The sequence below is a fragment of the Zootoca vivipara genome, chromosome 12, assembly GCF_965207765.1.
Source record: "Zootoca vivipara chromosome 12, rZooViv2.hap1.1, whole genome shotgun sequence".
NCBI classification, from domain to species: domain Eukaryota; kingdom Metazoa; phylum Chordata; class Lepidosauria; order Squamata; family Lacertidae; genus Zootoca; species Zootoca vivipara.
The window spans coordinates 50591069-50614908 of NC_142595.1; the positions used below are offsets into that span (position 1 = coordinate 50591069).

Genomic DNA, 23840 nt, shown 5'->3' on the forward strand with positions numbered 1-23840 from the left:
CGACACATGCTCAGAGGCACCTCTGTTGCGGCTTCGGATATTCCATGGCCGGGGGAACTGGGACACCCCCTCCCCACTCTTCCCGCCATCCTTTTGAACGCGGGACTAAAGACTCAGGAAAAGCGGGGGGGGGGAGAGGGGAGGAAATGGCCTCATGCAAACAGGTGCTTCCTCCCTCCGGCCTTCGCCCACCCCCAAACAAAAAAAGAACAAAACCTGAACACCCCTCCAACGCCCGCCCTGGGCTTGCAAGAAATGTCACAATGTCAGGAAGCGTGAAGCAAAGTCTAGAAAAAGCCTTAGGGGTGGGGAGGGGGCTTTGAAGCAGGGACCCCCACCCCCACCCCGTGCGTTTGGCAAGATATCAAGATTTGGGGAACTGGAAGAAGGCATCCAGGGTTTTTTTTGTTTGTCATTCTTCCATCTTTGGGGTTGTGGGGTACCCGGGTACGGCTAAGACGCGGAGCAGAGTTTCCCTGAGTTGTAAGCGCCCCCTCTTTTTCCTGAAAGCGCTATAAATACACCCACTCCTGCCTCTCCCCCCCCAAAAAATCACAGACACACCTCTCTCTGCTTCCCAGTACAGCTGAGCCAAACTCTGAAAGGAAGGATGTGTGACTTAACGCCGTTTCCTTTCCGACGTTATAAAAAGGCCATGCCGGCCCAGCCGTCCTCCGAGGCTGGTTCTCGGGGCTCCGCGGCTTCAGGGGGGGTGAAGGGGGGTTCAGCTGGCTCTCTGGCCCCCAGCTCCCCACCTGCGGGCAGGGATAGCACGTTGCGGGCGGCTCCAGGAAAAGACCCTGCGGGACAGGGGGGTAAGCATCCAAAACCAGGCGTTCCCAAGGACGCGCAAAAGGGGTGAAGGGCAGGTGGGTTTTTTTTCCCTTCGGGGGGGGGGAACGGGGTTCAAGGGGTGAAGGAGAGGCTACCCGTGGCCACCGCTAGTCAAGAGGGCTATGCTCTACGCCGTCCCCTGTCGGAGGCAGTAAACGCGTCTGGATGCCAGTTGCTGGGGGGAGAGTTTCTCGTGCGCTCGGGTTCCGCTTGCGGGTTTCCCCATCGTGGGCACCGGCTTGGTCCACGTGAAAAGAGGGTGGGGGGCTAGATGAGTCCAGGGTCTTCTTAGGTTCTTAGGAGCAGGCTGGGTGGGAGGAAACGGGACCCCTGGGGGGGGGTTGGGGGGGGAGAGGCGGTCTCGGTTTCCATGGTCTCATGCGCTCGCTTTGCGCTTTTCTCCCCAAAGGCTCAGAATAGAGGCATATCCACATCGTTGTGCAGGTGAAGGACACGAAGTTAAAAATAAAAAAAATGCATTTGGAATATAAGTATAAATTTATATTTGTGAAATGCGCTTCGGACCGGGACGTGAGAGAGTCCAGAGTTCGAATCCTCACTCGGCCATGAAGCTCCCTGGGTGCCTCAGCTTCACCTGCCTCGCAGGGTTGTCGTGGGAGCCTGGGGGGGGGTTGTTAAATTGGGAGGGGGGAACAATGCGTGTCCCTTTGAGCAAATTGGAGGAAAAAGGTGAGATGTAAATGCAATCGACCGATCCATCAAGTATTGGAGGGTGCCTTGAATCCCAACTAAGAACGCAGGATATATAAATGCATTCAATAAATACAACAAATTTGGTGCAAGGGATCATGGGAACTAGGGACTCCCGGGAGGGTTTTCCATGACTTCTTGGAGGCCAGCTGCATGCGGCTGCAAAAGGCAGGGCGCCAAGACTTCTGCATTCTTCAATAAATGAATGGAGGGAGGATCAAAGAGGCGGCTGGCCAGGACTCCTGGGTTGTAACCTCCAGCTCTGTGCTACGTCCCTGACCTGGGAAGGTTGTCCTGTGTGCAGTAGACTCCCCTTTGAGGGATGTTTCTAAAGAGAGCTCAGGTGGCCATCTGTCAGGGATTCGTCAGCTATGATTCCTGCATTGCTGGGGGGTGGGCTGGATGACCGCAGGGTACCCTCTCGAGATCTCTATATGACTCCAGGACACCCGAGCTCATGGCAGCTCAGTCTGCAGAGTGTGAGGCTCATTCTCTCTCTCTCTCTCTCTCTCTCTCTCTCTCTCTCTCTCTCTCTCTCTCTCTCTCTCTCTCATTTTCTAATTTACATTTCAAAATATTCACTTAAACAACCTTAAATCAATGGCTTCCTTTCTTCTCTTTCCGTGGTTCATTTTGCATACCAAACATCCCTGCGTATTTTACATGAACTAAACCATTCAGTTACATCCATCAAAACTTATTTACACTGTTGGATTTATCTTAATGCTACCAGCGGTTTTAAAGGAACGCAGTTTTCACCCATATATTCAGTAAACGTTTTCCAATCTTCTCTAAACATATCTTCTCTTATTCTATATGTTAAATCTGCAAGTTGCGTGTATTCCATCAGTTTACGTTGCCATTCTTCTTTGGTTGGGACCTCGCTCATTTTCCATTTTGGGGCTAACGAAACACGGGGCCGCGTAGTGGCAGACATAAATAGTCTTTTTTGACACCTGGGAATTTCCCTCTGAATTATCCCCAGCAAAGAGGACTCTGTGTTGTTGTTTTTTGAAAGGTATTTTAAAACATTTTTTCAATTCATTATATATCATTTCCCAATACTCTTTTACCCTTTTACAAGTCCACAACATGTGATAAAACATAACCTCATTACATCTCCAGCCCTTATCCGATTCGGACATATACATTTTAGCAAGTCTACTCAGAGTTAAATACCATTTTCAGGTAGTTCTCCTTCAATAAATAACATGCTGTGAACTTCAAATCACTCTTCCAAAGTTTTCCCCAGAGATTCAAATCTATATTGTGTGTGTGTGTGTGTGTGTGTGTGTGTGTATTTCTCTCTCTCTCTCTTCGTGATTTTTTAGGTTTTCCTGCTTTTGGTGTAACTGTATATGCTTTTTAATTTGTTTTCTTTCTTTTCTTTTTATAGATATCTTTATTGCATTTAAAAATTTACCAAAAAAAGAAAATAAATTAATCCTTACACCCACATGTACCAAAAAGAAAACGACACATAAAAGAAAATATAAAAAGGAAAAGGGAAAAGAAATACTTGTCAAGTACACAAAGTTATTTAAGGAGTACAAACCATCGTTCGAATATTCTATACACAAAGTTCATAGCAACATATTACCTTTATATTCCCTCTTTCTGTTGTCCCTTTACCATCACATTCTTCCTATTCCTCTAAAGTGGTTCGAGTCCCTTGTGTGTTAACTGACTTCCCTCTGTATATTATGTCCTATATCTATTGCCCAGCAGAGTGGGAGGCTCTTAATCTCAGGGTTGCAGGTTCGAGCCCTGCAACGGCAGGTTGGGCTCTAGAATCTTCAAACTACAAGAAAGAAGATTCCACCTCAACATTAGGAAGAACTTCCTGACAGTAAGAGCTGTTCGGCAGTGGAATTTGCTACCAAGGAGTGGGGTGGAGTCTCCTTCTTTGGAGGTCTTTGAGCAGAGGCTTGACAGGCATATGTCAAGAATGCTTTGATGGTGTTTCCTGCTTGGCAGGGGGTTGGACTGGATGGCCCTTGTGGTCTCTTCCAACTCTATGATTCTAGATGACCCTTGGTGGTCTCCGCCATTCTAAGGCTCTTCCCGCTCCCGCAGGCGCGATGGCCGGGCCACGCGACCAGAGCGACGTACGCGAGTTCACGCGCCACTCCAACGACGTCCTGATGAACCTGAACGAGCTCCGGAAGCGGCACATCCTCACGGACGTCACCTTGCGGGTGGGGGGCTGCCCTCTGCAAGCCCACAAAGCCGTCCTCACCGCCTGCAGGTGAGTGTCCCACCTTACTTGTCTGTGTCTGTGCCACACGTGGCCAAGGGGGTCCATAGGAGGGCGGCGGCTTGTAAAAGCGTAAGAGGGAGCGCTTGGTTAGGCAACACGGGGGTCCACGTCCGGTGAGCCCCACATGGCCTCCCTGGCGGCAGGGAGGGCGAGAGGCCTCCGATACGGGGCACCGGTTTTGTGGTACGGAGGGCAATGCTGGGACACAGAGCAGCCACATGGGAGGTGATACAGTGCCGGATTTACGTATAAGCTAAACAAGCTATAGCTTATCAGCAGCCAGCAGCCAGCAGTAGCCCTTTCCTCTACCATGTTGTCCGATCCTTTTGTACAGCCATCCAAGCTAGTCACCACGGCCTCCTGTGGCAGGGAGTTCCACAGCTTAACTATTTGCTAACCATAGTTTACCTACCAGATGTGCTCACCATAGTTCACCTACCAATTTAACTATGTGCTCACCATGGTCTATCTGCCGAAAACTTGTCATCACCAACCGTATCCCAGAGAGAAGGGAATTCCATAACTGGGGTGCCAATACCAATAAGGCCCTGCTGTCTGCCACGGACTGAGTTATCCTCACACTTGTTCCTCTCCCTACATTGTGTCGGAAAAACATGCCACTGGAGAGACTTGGTCATGCTGAAATGGGCATGCTGGATCCCAGAGCTGGCTCGAGTCGAGTGCGAATTCTGCACGGTTCCAGAGGCACCCTTTAAAGTTCTCTTCCCAACATTGCCTTTTGCAGCGCGGGATTTCTTCCCAATGCCATCCCCTCTTGAACCTCTCTTTCCTTCCTTCTCCCCCACAAGAGAGTCAGCGTAGTGTAGCAGTTAGAATTTCAGCAGGGGGCCAGTCCACTGTCCCTCAGACCTTGTGGGGGGCCGGACTATATTTTGGAAGAGAAAAAAAATGAACAAATTCCTATGCCCCACAAATAACCCAGAGATCCATTTAGAAATAAAAGGACACATTCTACTCGTGTAAAAACACGCCGATTCCCGGACCGTCGGCGGGCTGGATTTAGAAGGCAATTGGGCTGGATCTGGCCCCCCAGGCCTTAGTTTGCCTACCCATGCTATAAAGGGTCTGGAAACCAGTCCTGATGAGGGACAGTTGAAGGAGTTGGGTGTGTTTAGCCTGGAAAAGGGGAGACTCAGAGGACGCCCGGGCCTTAGTTTGCTTACTAAGGCTTAGGGCCCCACTCTCTTGGGGGGGCCCAAAAATTTAAAGGAAAAAACAACAACTGGATGTAAATTTCCAAAATATAAGATAAAAAAACAAATTAAATAAAACCTACTTACAGCAACAGTGTTTTGTGTTGTGTAGGCTCCTATGGTGTAAGTCATGGGCCCCACCTGCTAGCCTGCTCCCTAAAATATCACTGGTTTGCTCCTATATATATATATATATATATATATATATATATACATTCTGCATGGACTGGTTGCATGGCAACGTGGGCAAATGGCTTGAGATACCTATGAGGTCCATAAATGACCATATAGCACAGCATATATTCAACACAAAAAAGCAGTGACCATTTGTTGTTGACAAAGGACAGCTGGACATACAAAGGGCCCCGTTACCTTCAGTAGCTCAGGGCCCCATCAGACCTAAATCTGGCCCTGGAGGTAAATCTCCACCCGCCAGTGCCACAAAGCTCCCGCCGTGTCCTCGCAGCCACATTTACGACTGGTTTGTCTCGAATCCTGGGCGGGCCTGGAGCCACGCAAACAGGGGCGACGTGTCCATTAAGGCGAACTAGGCAGTTGCCTAGGGCGCCAAAATGGAGGGGGCGCTGGCCAGCCTGCTGGGGGAGGGGGAAGGAAGCCTGCTCTTGCGAGAGGCGACGTCTGGGCCACTTTCCCTCCCACCGCCCCACAGTGAGCCAGAGAGAAGGGAGACGCAGCCGCCCCCTGCGAGAGGTGGCGACAGGATCAGTGCCCCGAAAGCGCTCCTTTCGGGGCACTCATCCCGCTGCCGCCTCTTGCAAGAGCAGGCTTCCTCCCCCCCTCTTTTTCTCTCTTCTTTCTTTCTTTCTTTCTTTCTTTCTTTCTTTCTTTCTTTCTTTCTTTCTTTCTCTCTCTCTCTCTCTCTCTCTCTCTCTCTCTCTCTCTCTCTCTCTCTCTCTCTCTCTCTCTCTTACCCACCCACCCCTCCCTCCCTCCCTTTTTTCCTTCCTTCCTTCTGTCTCTCTTCCCTCCCTCCCTCTCTCTCGCTATTTGCCTCTCACCCCCCTCCCTCCCGCCCCTACACACACACTCTCACCCCTTGGGGGGGCGCCAGAAGGTGATCTCACCTAGGGCGCAAAAACCCCTAGCACCGGCCCTGCACGCAAAGTGGACAAAGGTAAACCACTGGCTTTGGGGTCTTAAGAGATCAGCATGCTATTGTGAAAGCCTGCGTTGAGTCACGGGGCCTAGCCCTGTATTAATACTAATAGGAAGGATGTTATCATTTCTATTATAAATAATCGGCAGAGGGCCTTCTCGGTGGTGGCACCCTCCCTGTGGAACGCCCTCCCATCAGATGGCAAGGAGATAAGTAACTACACGACTTTTAGAAGACATCTGAAGGCAGCCTTCTTTAGGGAAGCTTTTAAAGTCCAATGCTTTATTACGCTTTGATATTTGTTGGAAGCCGCCCAGAGTGTCTGGGGCAACTCCAGCTGGATCTACTCAGCTATTAAAAAAGGAAAAACACGATGGGAAAAAAAGCTCACAATGGAAATTATCATTGGCTTCGTATTTCAGCTCTACAGCTGTTATAACGCACTTATAGCGTTATAGTTGACTAGTGTAGCTGAGTCCCCAGTCAGATGGGCTGCGTACAAATGAAAAAATTATTATTATTATTATTATTATTATTATTATTATTATTATTATCATCAACCACCCATCTGGCTGGGTTGCCCAAGCCACTCTAGGCGGCTTCCAGCACAATATAAAATTATTCATATTAGAATTGTGGCGCAGGAGCTGTGTTCTCCTGGGAATCCCAAAATCCTAACTGGGTTCCTCCAGAACCATGGTCTCGCAAAGGAAACCGTGGTTTGCCCTGTGTGAACGCCCCACGCCCTGGCACCGAACGTGGCTGCGGCTAGAGCATGCTGGGAGCTGCGGTCCCTTCTCCTTCGCTTGCGGGAGCAATGCATGCTGGGACTTGCGGTCCTCTTGCCCTGACGCCTCTCCTCCTTCTGTGTGCCCTCCCCTCCAGCGGGTTTTTCTACTCCATCTTCCTGGGCCAGGGGGGCCACGAGGTCAGCGTGCTCACCTTGCCCAGCTCCATCGAGCCCGCTGGGTTCCAGGCCCTCCTCGACTTCATGTACACGTCTCGCCTGATCCTCACGCCGGGCACCGTGCCCGCGGTGCTGGCTGCCGCCTCTTACCTGCAAATGGAGCACGTGGTGGAGAGTTGCCATCGCTTCATCCAGGCCAGGTAAGTGGGTGGGGAGGGCAGGAGAACAAATCACAGAGAAATGGGTTGGAAGATTCAAGGCAGACGCAACGAAGCGCTTCTTCAGGCAGCGGAACTCCCTGCCACAGGAGGCAGCGAACACCGCCAACGTGGATGGCTATAAAAGAGGACTGGACCAATTCGAAAAGGCTATTTTTGGGGGAGGGGGGCTATTAGACAGAACGGCTATGCTCTGCCGCCACGGTCAGAGGCAGCAAATGCTTCTGAGTCCCAGTCGTTGGAAAACGCAGAAAGGGAGTGGGCTCTTGGGTTCGAATCCTGTTTGTGTTTCTCATTGTGGGAATCTGGTTGGTCACTGTGAGGGCAGGACGCGGCTGGACCAGTGAAATCAAACGTGGGAGGCAAGTTGGTGTAAAATCCGTCAAAATAGAAGCACTCTGCCGTTCTTAAAATATATCTGGTAGGCTTGTCTAAGGAAATAAACTTTGAGCAGGTGCTAGAAGCAGACCGGAGAAGGGCCCTTCCTCGTCTTAACGGCAGCCGTGGGAATTTGGGAGGATGACAACAAAGGCTCCTTCCATTCAGAAGGCCTAACCCACTTCCTCCTCTGCTTCCCTCTCTGGTTCAGGGCAGACAAAACATTTTTTCCCCCCACGCAGCGCAGTGGAACTCATTGCCACAGGACGGCTTAAAAAGAGGTCCAGGGAGATTCGTGGAGGAGACAGCTATTGACGGCAACTAGCCAGAACGGCTAAACTGTGCCACCACAGTCGGAGGCGGCAAATGCTTCTGAATAATCCCAGTTGCTAGAAGTCAGAGGAGAAGGCTAGGCTCCTGTGTTCGAATTCTGCCTGTGGGTTTCCCCTAAGAACAGGATGCTAGCCGTTCTTAACTTTGTTCTGTTCTTATGTTTTTACGCAGCTACGACCGGGTGACCTTCTTCCTGACCCCCCCAGCGGCCACCTTCCCCCGCCACAAAACCCTGGAAGACGCCGCGGGGTCCCTCGCACCCAGTTTCCCAAGGCAGGGGCAAGAAGAACCCCCCACCACCGCCGGGGCCTCCGGCTGCCCTCTACCAGGTCCCTACTGCCCAAAGGAAAAGCAATTGGGGTCTGCGATGTCTCCCGGGGCCGGGGACCAGTCTCCTCCGGGCCAGCCGGCCTCCCCCTGCGAGTCCAGCAGCTGCGCCCCCCCAGGCGCGGACCCCAAAGCCTGCCACTGGAAGAAGTACCGCTTCATCGTCCTCAACTCCATGCTGCGCGAGGGGAGGCTGGACCCCCCCGAATCGCACGGCCAGGTTGGCCAGGATGGAGACCCCGGGGACGGAAGCCTCCTTCACAGGTCAGGGAGCCAGTGGGGTGGGAGGGAGGAATCATAGAATCATAGAGTTGGAAGAGACCACAAGGGCCATCCAGTCCAACCCCCTGCCAAGCAGGAAACACCATCAAAGCATTCTTGACATATGCCTGTCAAGCCTCTGCTTAAAGACCTCCAAAGAAGGAGACTCCACCACACTCCTTGGTAGTAAATTCCACTGTCGAACAGCTCTTACTGTCAGGAAGTTCTTCCTAATGTTGAGGTGGAATCTTCTTTCTTGTGGTTTGAATCCATTGCTCCGTGTCCGCTTCTCTGGAGCAGCAGAAAACAATCTTTCTCCCTCCTTTTCAATGGAGCTTTTCAATGGGTGGCAAATGGTATTAGATACCTATTAGGTCCATAAATGGCCATATAGCCTATATTCAACACACAAAAACAGCGACAATTTGTTGTTGACAAAGGACAGCTGGTCATATAAAGGGCCCCATTCCCTTCAGTAGCTCAGGGCCTCATCAAACCTAAATCCGGCCCTGGCTGGGCGTCAGAAATTCCCTGATTGTAATAATTGAGGAGGGTGCTTCTGAGCTTGTGCAGAGTGCCTTTCCTCCCCATCTTGTTGTTGCACGCACGTCTAGGAGCATAGGGTAGGGATAAGCCTCTGAGCATGTCCGGAGCGCCATTTCTCTCCCATCGCACCTTGCTCCAAACACGCTTCTCAGGCACAGCTGATAATGCCAAGGTTGCAGGTTCGAATCCCCGTATGGGACAACTGCATATTTCTGCATTGCAGGGGGTTGGGCTAGATGACCCTCAGGGACCCTTCCAACTCTGTGATTCTCTGAAATAGCTATGGGTCTGGGTTCCACAGTTCAGAGTGTGAAAACAGGGGCCTGCAGAGACCAGGAATTATTCTCAATTCCAAGTGGGATTAGGCAAGGCTGTCTTCTATGCTTCATGTCTGTGGAATTTTTATTTTATTTTTTACTTCTGCCTTTTTTTGCAGGCCAGGATGCAGGGCGTTTTAACTGTTCCCCTTCTGGCTGCCCTCAAAGGTCCAGTTGACGTGAGAGGGCCGATTCTGCAACTATGGAACTCCCTGCTCCTTGAGGCAACACCTCTCTGTTCCCACCAACACCGTTGGTGTTGAGATTCAGGGGTGGGGGACGACTTTTTATGTGGCTCCCCCCAGATTGCGGAATAAGTGTCTGCCGCCTTGAATCCCGGCTCGGGAGAAAGGCAGGAGAGAAACACATTAAATAATAATAATTGCGATGTGCAATTATTTTTTCACCAATCACTTGTTCGTTTTAATTGTTTGCGATCCATTGTATTAATTGCTTTAGTCGTGTTGCCGCCTGCTCTGAGACCTGTGATGAAAGACTGGCTATAAATAGGAAGGACGTTTTCTGCCTGGCTCTGACCTTCCTTCCTTCCTTCCTTCCTTCCGCTCTTGCCCAGGCTGCCTTCCTCTCAGCCCCACTGCTCCGCCTGCAACCAGCCAGCCCCCCTGCTTTGCTCCCACCCTCCAGAGGACACTTCCATGGGGCAGGGAGACCCCTGCGGTTCTGGTGAGTAGGAAGGGCCAGTTTCTGCTTCTCTATTTTCCAATCAGCTCCCGTATGATCCGAACCCGGACCCTGTGGTCGCCATCGGGCACCTGTCTTTGTGTTTCCCCCTCCTCGGGAGGGCCGGAGTCCGCAACATGAGGACGGGGCCTTTTTGGTGATGGCTCCCCACTTGTGGAATGCTGTCCTCAGGGAGGCTCGCCTGGCGCCATCATTAGACATCCTTGAGCATCTCTTTTCTGCCAGGCTTTTGGCTTTGAATCATCTGCAGCCTCCTTGAGTGGATGGGATGTTTCAACCCTGCTTTTTTCCAAAGTGAGATCGCAGAGGGCCCTGTGGAACGCCCTCCCACCAGATGTCAAGGAACTAAACAACTATCTGACTTTTAGAAGACATCTGAAGGTAGCTCTGTTTAGGGAAGTTTTTAACGTTTGATGTTTTATCGTGTTTTTAATATCCTGTTGGAAGCTGCCCAGAGTGACTGGGGAAACCCAACCAGATGGGTGGGGTAATTATTATTATTATTATTATTATTATTATTATTATTATTACTACTACTACTATTATTATTAGTTTCCTTTCCTTTTCCTTCTGTGCCGGTTCTAACGTATGCCTTTGTCCATTTATACGTTGTAAGTTGCTCTGAGTTCCTCTGGTTAAAAAAAAAAAGTGATCGATACATTTAAGGGACCCAGGTGGCGCTGTGGTTAAACCACTGAGCCTAGGGCTTGCTGATCAGAAGGTCGGCGGTTCGAATCCCTGTGACGGGGTGAGCTCCCGTTGCTCGGTCCCAGCTCCTGCCAACCTAGCAGTTCGAAAGCACGTCAATATGCAAGTAGATAAATAGGAACCGCTACAGCGGGAAGGTAAACGGCGTTTCCATGTGCTGCTCTGATTTGCCAGAAGCGGCTTTGTCATGCTGGCCACATGACCTGGAAGCTATACGCCGGCTTCCTCAGCCAATAATGTGAGATGAGCACGCAACCCCAGAGTCGGTCACAACTGGACCTGATGGTCAGGGGTCCCTTTACCTTTTACTTTACATTTAATCAATGAATAAAAATAAGTCTCCACATCAGTTTGCAATTAATTTATTTTTCTAAAAGGGTCTTATGAAAATCCACTAGGATTTTAGTGCGAATTTCTCGTAATGTGCACAGGGTCGAATGCCGTTTGCACATTTTTGCCAAAGTGATGTTGCATATTGCAACACATTTTTAACATTAATAATAACAATAACAACAACAACAACTCAGTTGGTTAGAGCATGGTGCTGATAACGCCAAGGTTGCAAGTTCCAATCCCATATGACATTCCTGCATTCCAGGGGTGGGGCTAGATGACCCTTGGAGCCCCTCGCAACTCTACAATTCTGTCAATCCATGAAAAAGGGATTTCAAGGCAGAGAGTGTGTTTTTGCACAGACTGGGCAGGCCCAAATGCCTCGCGCTTGTGACTCCCCAGGGGCTGGCCCTTACAACTGCAGTGCCTGTGACTCAGGGTACCTGGAGGAAGACGAAGAAGAGGGGCGAGGAGGAGGACGGAGCCCCCCAGCGTCAGAAAGTGCCCTTGAAGAGAAGCCGTACAAATGCCATTTCTGCAGCTCGGCCTTCCGCTACAAAGGGAACCTAGCAAGCCACAGATCTCTGCATACCGGTGCGTGAAGGATTTGTTTTGCTTTATTTCGAACATGTCTAAAGTGGGCTTTCATCCAGAACATGGGCTCCACGCCGGTGTATATAAAACTCAGGTGTCTGTATATCTATATGTCGATATGGATTATCAAAACAATCAATTAAACTTTGCAAAGGAACAAATGTCAGGTTCTGCACATAGGCAGGAAGAACCAGATGCACAAATGTAAGATGGGGGACACCTGGCTTACTAGCAGTACATGTGAAAAGGATCTAGGGGTCTCGGTGGACCACAAGCCGAATGTGAGTCCACAGTGTGATGCAGCAGCAAAAAAGGCTAATGCTATTCTAGGCTGCATCCACAGAATTCTAGTGCCCAGATCAAGAGAAGGGATAGTTCCACTTGTCTCATCCTTGGTTAGGCCCACCTGGAGTCCTCTGTCCAGTTTGGGACACCACCATTTAAGGATATTGACAAGCTGGAAGGTGTGCGGAGGAGCGCGGCCAAGATGATCAAGGGTCTGGAAAGCGAGCCATATGAGGGATGGTTGAAGTAACTGGGTATGTTCAGCCAGGAGAAGAGTAGACATGAAAGCCATCTTCAAATATCTGAAGGGCTGTCCCATGGAAGAGGGAGCAAGCTTGCTTTCTCCCGCTCTGGAGGGTAGGACTCGGACCCATGCCTTCAAGTTCCAAGAAAGGAGATTCCCCGACTAAACATTAGGGAGATCTTTCCGATAGTTCGACAGTGGAACTGACTCCCTTGGGAGGTGGTGGGCTCTCCTTCCTTTTAAGCAGAGGTTGGACGGCCACCTGTCAGGGAAGCTTTAGTTGAGATGCCTGCATTGCAGGGGGTTGGACTGGATGACCCTTGGGGGACCCTTCCAACTCTGTGATTCCAGGAGTCTATTAAGAGTGGGGAGATGGAGTCCCATATCGGTGGGTGAGGGGAGTATTGCAGAGCAGTGTGACCAGCCCCTGAAGCCTCACCTGTACCACTGCGACCTGTCGCACTTAGGAGAGAAGCCGTACCACTGTGGGATTTGCGGCGCTCAGTTCAACCGCCCGGCGAATCTCAAGACTCACCTGCGTATCCACTCCGGGGAGAAGCCCTACAAGTGTGAGACCTGCGGATCTCGTTTTGTGCAGGTAATAAAAAGGGGGGAGATACCTGGCAGGGGGTGGGAGGCAAAACCCTCCTTGTGGAGGACTCCCTGGTCCTGAATGGGGCAACTGTGCCCCTGAAGGACCAGGTGCGCAACCTGGGAGTCATTTTGGACTGACCGCTGTCCATGGAGGCACGGGTCAATTCTGTGTCCAGGGCAGCTGTCTACCAGCTCCATCTGGTACGCAGAATGAGACCCTCCCTGCCCGCGGACTGTCTCGCCAGAGTGGTGCATGCTCTAGTTATCTCCCGCTTGGACTACAGCAATGCGCTCCACGTGGGGCAACCTTTGAAGGTGACCTGGAAACTACAATTAATCCAGAATGTGGCAGCTAGACTGGTGATTGGGAGCGGCCGCCAAGACCACATAACACCGGTCTTGAAAGACCTACATTGGCTCCCAGTACGTTTCCGAGCACAATTCAAAGTGTTGGTGCTGACCTTGAAAGCCCTAAACGGCCTCAGCCCAGTATACCTGAAGGAGCGTCTCCACCCCCAATGTTTAGTCTGGACACTGAGGTCCAGCTCCAAGGGACTTCTGGCAGTTCCCTCCTTGCCAGTGGCGTAGTAATAGGGGGGGTGGGGGGCGCAGCATGGAGGCCGCCATGGAGGAGAAGCCCCGACGCAAGCGAGACTGCCTCCTCTGCGGCTTGCTCGTGGGGGTTTGCCGTGTCACCACGCTGCCTGCCTCCTGTGCGCGCATGCGCCGTGTGCCGTGACACATGTGCTGCGTGACACATGCGCGCGACAGGCACCCCGCCCCCGGGCATCCAGGCGGCTAGCTACGCCGCTGCTCCTTGTGAGATGTGAGGTTACAGGTAACCAGGCAGAGGGCCTTCTCGGTGGTGACACCCGCCCTGTGGAACGCCCTCCCACCAGATGTCAAGGAAATAAACAACTCTCTGACTTTTAGAAGACATCTGAAGGCAGCCCTGTTTAGGGAAGTTTTTAATGTTTTAATGTGTTTTTTATATTCTGTTGGAAGGCACTCAGAGTGGCTGGGGAAACCCAGCCAGATGGGCAGGGTATAAATTAATAATAATAATAATAATAATAATAATAATAATAATAATAATAATAAGGACCCAGGTGGCGCTGTGGTTAAACCACTGAGCCTAGGGCTTGCTGATCAGAAGGTCGGCGGTTCGAATCCCTGTGACGGGGTGAGCTCCCGTTGTTCGGTCCCTGCTCCTGCCCACCTAGCAGTTCGAAAGCACGTCAAAGTGCAAGCAGATAAATAGGAACCGCTACAGCGGGAAGGTAAACGGCGTTTCCATGTGCTGCTCTGGTTTGCCAGAAGCGGCTTTGTCATGCTGGCCACATGACCTGGAAACTATACGCCGGCTCCCTCGGCCAATAATGCGAGATGAGCGCGCAACCCCAGAGTTGGTCACGACTGGACCTAATGGTCAGGGGTCCCTTTACCTTTTAATAATAATAATCTGAGTGGCTGCCTATGAACCACCCTCTCTATGCTGGGTTCCTCCCTATTTGCCCCAGCGAAGGGCTCCCCCACATGGTGCCAGCTGGTATTGCACCCTGATTGAGGGGCAGCCATCCAGGTTCAGGTTCAGCCAATTGACCAATTTGGTTAATTCCCGCATCCGGCTTTTCCGCAGCCTGCGCTATCCCAGAGGCTGGAGGTATGCAATCGTAGAACCGCAGAGCTGCCCCCGCCCCCCCCCCGAACACAGACAGCTCTGCTCACCCCTCCTTCCTTCTCCCAGGTCGCTCACTTGAGGGCCCACGTCCTGATCCACACCGGGGAGAAGCCCTATCCCTGCGGAACGTGCGGGACTCGCTTCCGGCACCTCCAGACCCTGAAGAGCCACATCCGTATCCACACGGGAGAGAAGCCTTATCATGTAAGTGGGGAGATGCAGAAGCAGAAAAAAGCAAATGCGATTCTAAGTTGCGTCAAAAGTCTAATGTCCAAAGTCAAGGGGAGTCATTGTGTCGTCCCCCCCTGTTCTGCCTTGGCCGGACCCCACCTGGAGTGCTGTGCCCAGTTCTGGGCAACACAATTTAAGGAGGATGTTGACAAGTTGGAAGGTGTGCAGAGGAGAGCACACAAGATCACATAACACCGGTCTTGAAAGACCTACATTGGTTCCCAGTGTGTTTCCGAGCACAATTCAAAGTGTTGGTGATGACCTTGAAAGCCCTAAAAAACCATGGGTAGGCAAACTAAGGGCCGGGGGGGGGGGTCGGATCCGGCCTAATCGCCTTCTCAATCCAGCCCACGGACGGTCCGGGAATCAGCGTGTTTTTACATAAGTAAAATGTGTGCTTTTATTTAAAATGCATCTCTGGGTTATTTGTGGGGCACTGGAATTCATTCATCCCCCCCCAAAAAAATATAGTCCAGCCCCCCACAAGATCTGAGGGACAGTGGACTGGCCCTCTGCTGGAAAAGTTTGCTGGCCCCTGCTCCTAAATGGCCTCGGCCCAGTATACCTGAAGGAGCGTCTCCACCCCCCATCATTCTGCCTGGACGCACTGAGGGCCTTCTGGCGGTTCCCTCCCTGCGAGAAGTGAGGTTACAGGGAACCAGGCAGAGGGCCTTCTCGGTGGTGGCTCCTGCCCTGTGGAATGCCCTCCCGTCAGATGTCAAGGAAATAAACAACTATCTGCCTTTTAGAAGACATCTGAAGGCAGGCCTGTTTAGGGAAGTTTTATTTAATGACTGATGTTTTAATGTATTTTTAATTTTTTGTTGGAAGCCGCCCAGAGTGGCTGGGGAAACCCAGCCAGATGGGTGGGGTTTAAAAAATAAATTATCATCATCATCATCATCATCCAAGAAAATAAAGGGTCTGGAAACCAAGCCTGATGAGGAACAGTTGAAGGAGTTGGGTGCATAGGCGTACCCAGCGCGGGGCAGTGGGGCAGCTGCCCCCTAGAAGCAGGGCCGGCGCAGCCATGGGCGAGAGCGGCGCTGCCGGCGGGGCTGGTGGGCCGCGCCCTCCCTCCAGCTCCCCGTCGCGCCCTCCGGCAAAGCCAAGCTCCGCTGGGGTCCTGGCCATAAGTGCACCAGGGGCAGCCCGGCGGGCCAGAGTGAGCGCCCTGGCTGCGTGCTGTCAGCGGAGCCCCGGCGCCTCTGACTGCAAAAAGCTTTGCGACGCCTAGGTGAGACCGGAGTCAGTTTCACCTGGGCTCCGTAGCCCCGCCCACGTTCCACTTTGTGGCCCCTCCCCTCCCGTGCTTGGCCCCCCTTGCCCCCCTAGTTTTGATCCTGGGTACGCCCCTGGTTGGGTGTGTTTAGCCTGGAAAAGTGGGAGGACGCACGAGAGCCATCTTCAAATATCTGAAGGGCTGTCCCAGTGTCCCATGGAAGATGGAGCAAGCTTGTTTTCTGCTGCTCCAGAGGGTAGGACCCAAATCAACGCATTACAAGAAAGGAGATTCCACCTAAATGTTAGGAAGAAATTTCTGGCTGTAAGGGCTGTTCAGAACAGACTCCCTCAGAAAGTGGTGGACTTTCCTGAGGCTCCTGCCTGAGTAAGGATTATGAACTCAGGCCTCCGATACTTTAACCACTGCACCACGCTGCCTTTCCGGTGTTGTCTTTCCCCATCGGGATGTAAGGAGAGAGGTGTGCCCCTCCGCTCACGAGCAGGTAGCTCCCTGGGTTTCAGCGGGAAATTCAGCCGAGCGCTGCTGTTATCCCCCCAGGTGTTTCGGACTACAACTCCCAGCGCGGCCGTACGACTCTGGGGCTGGTGGGAGTTGTAGCCCGACGCGGCCAAAGGGGCACCAGGTTGGGGAATGGAGGCGCCCGCCTTGACACCTGTCTGCTCTCCGCAGTGTGAGAAATGCAACATTCGCTTCCGCCACAAGAGCCAGCTGCGGCTGCACCTGCGCCAGAAACACGGCGCCGTCACCAACACCAAGATTCGCTACAAAGTCCTCGAGGGCCCTTACGCCGGTCTCTGCTGAATGGAGAGCGTATTGCACGGTTTTTTACTGGATCCACAAAATCCACCTACTGGCAGATTTTGCGCTCAGGTATTTGTTTGGAATCTTCCTTATATCCTGCACCTGAGAGCTGGACCTTTTTGGTGTCTGAAATTCAGAATATCGGACGCCCTAAATGCTGGGTGTCACATTCTTGGCGACTGCATTTTTTCATTCTTTAAAGAGGGGGGTCCTGCAAATGTCTGACAGAGATGCCTGCCAGTTCCGAACCCCCCAATTTAGACCGTTCGGCAAGTTTTGAATGTTTAGATTGAGAGCTGATTATTATTCAGAATCAGGGCAGGGGAGACACTGGGCAAACATTCTTGCTTCGTGCCCCTGGCTCCCAAGATATAAACCCACTAGGCCCTACTCCCCTCGTGGGGGGGGTTGGAGAAGAAACCCCAAAAGCCTTTGCAGGTGTATGGCTCTGCAGGCAGAGCCAAGATAGTAAAAGCAGAGTTTCCAAGCCAGTTTCTTGCCTTCTTAGCTTATATGTTATTTTTGTAGAGGAAGGGGTTATCCCCCCCCCTCACTTTTCCTCCAAATGTGCCGCCTGGGAAGCGGTGCAAAAATTCGGTGCTCGAAGAGAAAGTCTGCGAAGGAAATGCTGGGCCCAGAGAGAAATCGGTGCAGGTTCTTAGAAGCAGAAAAAGCTGTTAAACCTGCTATACACCTCTCGGGCTGCAGAAATGCACTGTCCCTTTAAAGCACATCCTCTCCCTCAAAGGACTCTGGGAACTGTAGTTTACTGAGGCTGCTAGGGGTAAAAAAACTACAGTGCCCAGAATTATTTGGGGGGAAAGAATTTGCTTCCGATGTCCTTTAGATATATAGAGTGGCCTTAATACCACACGGTGTAATTTCTTAGGGGCTGCTGGGAGTTGTAGCGTGGTGAGAGGGCTCGCGAGCAATTATTAAACCCTCAACAAACTAGAGTTCCCTCCCATAATTCACTGGAGGGAGGCCACCACGGCTACGGATTCCCAAGATGCTTTGGGGGCGGAAGCTGCGACTGTGGATTCCCAGAATCCTCTGGGGCACCTTCAGCCCAGTACTTGACTCCTTTGAACAGCAGAGACTCTCAGGCGGACTTTTCCCTGCTCCTGACAGCCGGAGATTTGAACCCAGAACCTTCTGCGTGCAGAGCAGGGGTGCCTGCTACTGAGAGCTAACCCCGCACCCTAGCTATGGACTCTCCACAGGACATAAGCTAGCCGCATCTTTCGACAGTGGGGTGGTGAATGTTGCACGGAAACCTCCAGCCGCCTTCGCCAACCTTTCTCCTGGACCACAACTCCCATCAGCCCCCTGGCCTGCGCAGCCGCCTGCTGCTGAGGCTGCTGGGAGCGTGGCTGCGCTGGGCTGATGGGAGTTGTAGTCCAAAGGCGCCAGAAGGCGCCAAATTGGAGGAGGCTGCGTTAGAGGAGTTTATTAGAATCATTGTTTGACTTCATTTTGTTTTTTTAATGTTTTGTGTCTTGTACTTTGCTCTTTCTAAATGTGTTATTTTGCTGGCCAAATCTGTCTTGTCTGTTCCTAGTGCTCCATTGTTGTTCTTGATTATTATTATGATTATTATTGCTGCTGCTGTTTCCTTCTTCCGACTGCGATTCTGCTTTGTTTGCCGATCTTCCTCTTAACGTCGAAGAGATGTTGCAGGTCGCGTGGGCTGCTTCCACCCTTTGCCATCAAAGCGCTGTGTGATACCACTTTAAAGAGCCATGAGCCAACCATGGGAACTGTAGTTTGTTAACGACACTGAGAGTTGTGAGGAGACCCTTCTATTCCCCCTACAGAGCAACAGTTCCCAGAATTCCCTGGGAAGTGGGATTGACTCTCATGGGAGTCCTGGAAGCTGTAGTATTGAGAGGAGACCCCCACCTGCCCCTCGTAGAACTCTAGTTCTGTTATGGCAAAATTCTGGGTGCGAGAATGTGGTCGTTGCGGAGTATAAAAGGAAGGAGTCCAGCCATGATCCGGAGCAAACAGCAAGGTTTATTACTGCGCAGCAGGTTCAATGCCAGACTGAATACCGTGAACAGGGCTGCAGGAACTTTTAAAACTTCCCACCACCATCCCATAATGCACATCGAAAGCATCATACCTACATCACTTGTGACAGGGTAAAACGTCAGAAAAGGGGAAGGTGCAAGGGGCATTAGCATACAGGTAAACAGGAGGTAAACAGGATCTAACATAAGGTAACAATGCACGATGTCCCAGGACATTGATAAGCAAGTACCAGTAAGTATCTGGGAGGGGATCCTTGAGTACCTGGCGGGGGGAGGGGAACAATGGGTCCAGGTGTGAGTATTGCCTCTGGCTTCGGAGGGTCGGGAATGGCAGGAGATGGTACCTGAATGCATTATGGATATGCAGAGGAGCACCACCCTGGCTCCGTGACCTCTCGCTTAAAGGCTGTTCCCTGCATCCCTGAGAGCCCTTGGCCAGAGTCGCAAAAGGGGGTTTCATTTAGAAATACAGATACATGGTATTCATTCATAAAGAAATATGGTTATGTTATAGCCATCTTCCCAGTCTCCGCTCTGCTTCAAAGACCTTATGGAAAATTGCCCCTAAAATGCGCAGCCTTTTAGGAAGGATAACAGTTACATAGAGTCTCAGGCAACAGAGAAAGGGTAGGAAAGGGAGCCTTTATTACACAGGGCTTGATCTTGGGGGGTTCGTGTTGGTGCGATACTAGAGTGGTGTTGTAGGATCAGACGGGGTCCTCTTGAGGGCATTTGTGCCAATCTTGATTCCCTAATGAAGCCTCGTTTGTGTGCCCCCCCCTATAAAATTCCCTAACAAGTTCCCAGAGTGCTTTAACCATCAATCCCTCTTCCCAGGGGATTCTGGGAATTGTGCCTCTGCAGCGGGGCGGCGATAAGATAGGGTCTCATATTTCAAGAAGTAAAAAATCCAGACACATAAAGTTGTTGAGCTTTTTTAAAGGAAAGTTGTTCAGCCCAGATTTCCCCGGACACTGGTTTCCATGGGTGTAGACAGGGGGGGGCAGGAGGGGGCAGCTGCCCCCCCCTAGAAGCAAAAAATTATTGTATTTTACAGACCATAACCAATACTTTGCCCCTCCAAAAACTGAAGTGGAAAGGGCTTTGCTTTAGCAAGAGCAGCTCTCCACTTGCTGGGGGCGGGAACACAGCTGTAACAAAAACACATCAAATAAATAAAGCAAAGTGGCTACCGGTACTTAAGCAGTTAAGACAATGGAGCAGAATATCCCTTCAGGCAAGGTTCACCCTATTCACCCTATTGTTATTCAGTGGGAGTTGTTAATGGGCATTCAGGGATCGCATTAACAGTTCTATTGGCGATTTAATGAGGTTGCAGAGGATTCAATTTGACTAAGGTGGCCCTGCAAGGCTAAAAGGAAGTGAATAAGAAGGGGGGGGGCTGTAGCTTTGATAGACACAGTGATGTTTATAAAAAGCAGTGGTGTTCCAGTCTGCCCCTCCTCCTGCATCTGTATACTGTAAATCAGGGGTGGCCACCTCCCAAGAGACTCTGATCTACTCACAGAGTTAAAAACTGGGAGTGATCTACCCCCTTTTGGGGGGTTCAGGTCAAAGCTGTTGAGTTTTTTTAAGGAAGGGAAGCCCTGTTTTGGGGGGTTTAGGTCAAACTTGTTGAGCTTCTTTTAGGAGGGAGGGAGGCCCATTTTTGTTTAGGGCTTCAGGTTATAGTTCAGCTTTTTTTAGGGAGGAGGAAAATTTTGGGTGAGCTTTTTTAGGGGTGCCAGTGATCTAGCAGTGATCCACCACAGACATCCAGTGATCTACTGGTAGATCACAATCTACCTGTTGGACGTGCCTGCTGTAAATCAAGCAGAGAGAAAGCTGCTTACAAGGCTCCTGTACAGGTGTACCGGTATCTTCCTCTTGCTGCAGAGTTCTAGCATAACAGCGTCACCCAGAGGCACCCACAAATGTGAGTTATCCCTCTCTCTATTCCTTCCTTTCCTCCCTCTTCCATCCTCAATAAAATACGGGGGGGGCCAGATAAGCCCCACATAGAAAGCCCATCAACATGGGGGGGGAATGACTCTTTAAAATACAGTATTTACCAGTAATTTTTTGGGGGGGGGGGAGGCACCTAGGCCTCTAGGAGTTGGCTGCTATGCCTAGGACAATTCAAGAAAGCAGAATGATGCATATGCTATGGTAATATATCAATAGAATCATGGAATTGTAGTCGGAAGGGACCACAAGGGTCATCTAGTCCAACCCCCTGCAATGCAGGAATTTTTCCCCAATGTGGGGCTTGAACCCACAACATGGTTGAAATATAATGCTGATATGCAGCAACGCCTCGGAGCCATCGAGACTGCGGCCCTGTCTTGCCTCGCCCTCGCCCGCCCTGCCACCCCCTCTCCCCTGCCCAACCCTCCCATCATCTTGCTGCAGAGTTCCAGCTTCACAGCATCACCCAGAGGCACCCACAAATATGAGGTATCCCTCTCTCTATTATTCCTTCCTTCCCTCCCTCTTCCATCCTTAATAAAATACTGGGGGGGGGGCAGATAAGCCCATCAACATGGGGGGGGTGACTCTTTCAAATACGGTATTTACTAGTAATTGGGGGGGGGAGGCACCTAGGCCTCTAGGAGTTGGCTGCTATGCCTAGGAGTAGGACAATTCAAGAAAGCAGAATGATGCATATGCTATGGCAATATATCAATAGAATCATAGAATTGTAGTCGGAAGGGACCACAAGGGTCATCTAGTCCAACCCCCTGCAATGCAGGAATTTTTTCCTAAGGTGGGGCTTGAACCCACAACATGGTTGAAATATTATGCTGATATGCAGCAACGCCTCGGAGCCGTCGTGACTGCGGCCGTGCCTTGCCTTGCCCTCGCCCACCCTGTCACCCCCTCTTGCCTGCCCGACCCTCCCGTCCTCTCCAGCCAAGCAGGGTAGCCGCTGCCGTTGCCAGCACCAGAAGCACAAGGTGGCCGCCGCCGCCGCTGTCGCCACCACGATATCGTCAGGCCAGCTGGCCCTGTAGCCCCGCCCACGTTCCCACTTTGTGGCCCCGCCCCTGAATGATCATGGCTTGCCCCCCCCTAGTTTTGATCCTGGCTACGCCCTTGCTGGTTTCAACATTGGAATCCCAGGAAAATCCGGATGTATGGCCTTCTCGGCACCCTTGGGTGTCATTTCCCATAATTCCTCGGGAGAAGTGCGCTGGCTGTTTAAAGTGGGATCAAAGCACTTTAAAAGGATGGTGCGAACGAAGCTGTATTCAGAGAACCTTATCCAGAATTGCGCCTGGCAGGAGCAGAAAGAAAGTGGGGAAGGGGGACGCCGTGAGGTCTGGAACCTCAGCCACCCCGGTGGTCGCAACGGGGGCCTAAGAACTTTCCAGAAGTTTCTAGAAGAGGTCTGGAACCTCAGAAAGAGAGGGAAAAGCTAATGAACAATAGGGGAAGCCTTGAGGGAGCACCAGCCTGCCTCCTCCAGGTTGTGCTTTGTTTTGTTTTTTTTCTTTTTCTTTGTATGCATGCATAAGTTTTCAGGAAATGAGATGATTTCCCTTTTTAAACGGAGGTATTAGGAAAAGGCCTCCCCTCCGGTGAGAGAGGAAGGAAGGTTCTGCGTTGACATGGGGCTGAAGACGCCACCCCCAAGTGGAAAATGAATGTCGGCGCCTGATCCGCCAAACACCTGGGTTCGAAAGGCGCGCTTTTCGAAGGCGCCCCAGGCATCCGGCAAACAGGGCATGTCGTGGAATTGTGATTTTCAGTGCCAGGAATTGGATCAATCGGGCTGGTTCCCTTTTGGTCTGGGTAAAGTTTGGAGGGGGGGCAGAAAGATACAAGGGCCTGTCTGGGTTTTTAAATATATATATATGTATTTATTCACACACGCCTGCAACAAAATGATCTGTTTGTAAGGTCGCCAAACTTTATATCCTTGCGTTGTTTCAATAAAGCTAAAGTTGTCCGGCGATCATTTGTCGTTTCTCTTGAATAGAGACTTGAAAATTAAAAAAAACCCTGTCTTGCTAGGTAGGCCAGTAATTTACCGCTAAGGAATTGCTGCTGGGCTTCCATCAGGTTGGGGCTGGGGAAAGGCTTAAATTTGGGGACAGCAGATTTAAAGAGAAAATAAAAACAATTATTATGAATTAGGGATTGTTATGAATTAAAATGCCATTACCACATACCCAAGTCTCTGAGTGGGGAGAGACTCTGGCCCCATCTGCACTACACATTTAAAGGGGCGTTATACCACTTTAAATAGGCACGGTTCCCCCCTGAAGAATTCTGGGAATTATAGTTTCTTTTTTTTTAAGGGGGCTGAGAATTCCCCTCTGGGCTACTACCATTTCCAGAGTTCCCTGGGAGGAAAGATGGACCACCCTGGGAGTTGTAGCTCCGTGGGAGGGAGCAGGGATCTCGTAAGAATTCTCAGCGCCCTTAAACTACAGCTCCCAGGATGCAACCATAATGCCACACTCCAGTCTCCGAATGGTGAGAGATTCCAGGGGTTTCAACGCTTCCTCGGGGCTCAGTTTCCTTGGAATGAAAGTCAGAAGAGACTGTGGTGTCCTGAAGATCTATAGTTTTCTTTACACATCTCTGCAGCCACAGATCTTGCTTCTCCACCAGCCACAGATTTGGACCCAGGGCTGAGCAAGCAGGTCTCTGTGTTTCCAGCTCCCAGCCTGATTCTGGCTCTGCTCACACCCCAAACTCTGTCTATTGTTCCCTTACCTTTAAAAGTTAGGTGAGTGGGTCAGGGGAATGGCCTACCCATTTGCTTAGAGAGCCCCATCGTCGAGCTGCCGCTTTTGAAACCAATCTCATTTTGGGGGGGGGGATGTCAATGGCCAGCTAAGGCCATTTTCTTGCGAAGAAACGTTTCGGACTGGTTCAGCAACCACCTCTCTGAGATGCTGGCTTAGAACATATGTAAGAGCCTGCTGGATCAGGCCCATGGCCTCAATGAGAAAC

At 51.1% G+C, this 23840-nt stretch overlaps 1 protein-coding gene across 3 annotated transcripts; it reads left to right on the plus strand.

The window, feature by feature from the left end:
* The first annotated feature begins 691 nt into the window (after nt 1-691).
* BCL6B (BCL6B transcription repressor) lies at nt 692-22833 on the plus strand. Of its 3 annotated transcripts, none has more exons than XM_035135517.3 (9): nt 692-815; nt 3622-3793; nt 7022-7243; nt 8144-8563; nt 9998-10107; nt 11569-11760; nt 12757-12887; nt 14631-14768; nt 16711-22833. In XM_035135517.3, exons 2-9 carry the CDS (start codon nt 3627-3629, stop codon nt 16840-16842), a joined length of 1512 nt encoding a protein of 503 aa, XP_034991408.2. In that variant the 5' UTR covers nt 692-815; nt 3622-3626; the 3' UTR covers nt 16843-22833. The 3 variants fall into 3 exon arrangements, with proteins under 3 accessions (XP_034991408.2, XP_060137895.1, XP_060137894.1); XM_060281912.2 differs by having other exon boundaries at nt 693-869; XM_060281911.2 differs by having other exon boundaries at nt 693-815; nt 3573-3793.
* Nucleotides 22834-23840: the final 1007 nt, after the last annotated feature.

Excerpts from the sequence above, each read along its gene's own strand:
- BCL6B (XM_060281911.2), top strand. The coding sequence starts at position 3,573 with ATGACCCTTGGTGGTCTCCGCCATTCTAAGGCTCTTCCCGCTCCCGCA. Across the intron at positions 10,108-11,568 it reads GGGAGACCCCTGCGGTTCTG|GGGCTGGCCCTTACAACTGC; the intron begins GTGAGTAGGAAG and ends GTGACTCCCCAG. Across the intron at positions 12,888-14,630 it reads GCGGATCTCGTTTTGTGCAG|GTCGCTCACTTGAGGGCCCA; the intron begins GTAATAAAAAGG and ends TCCTTCTCCCAG.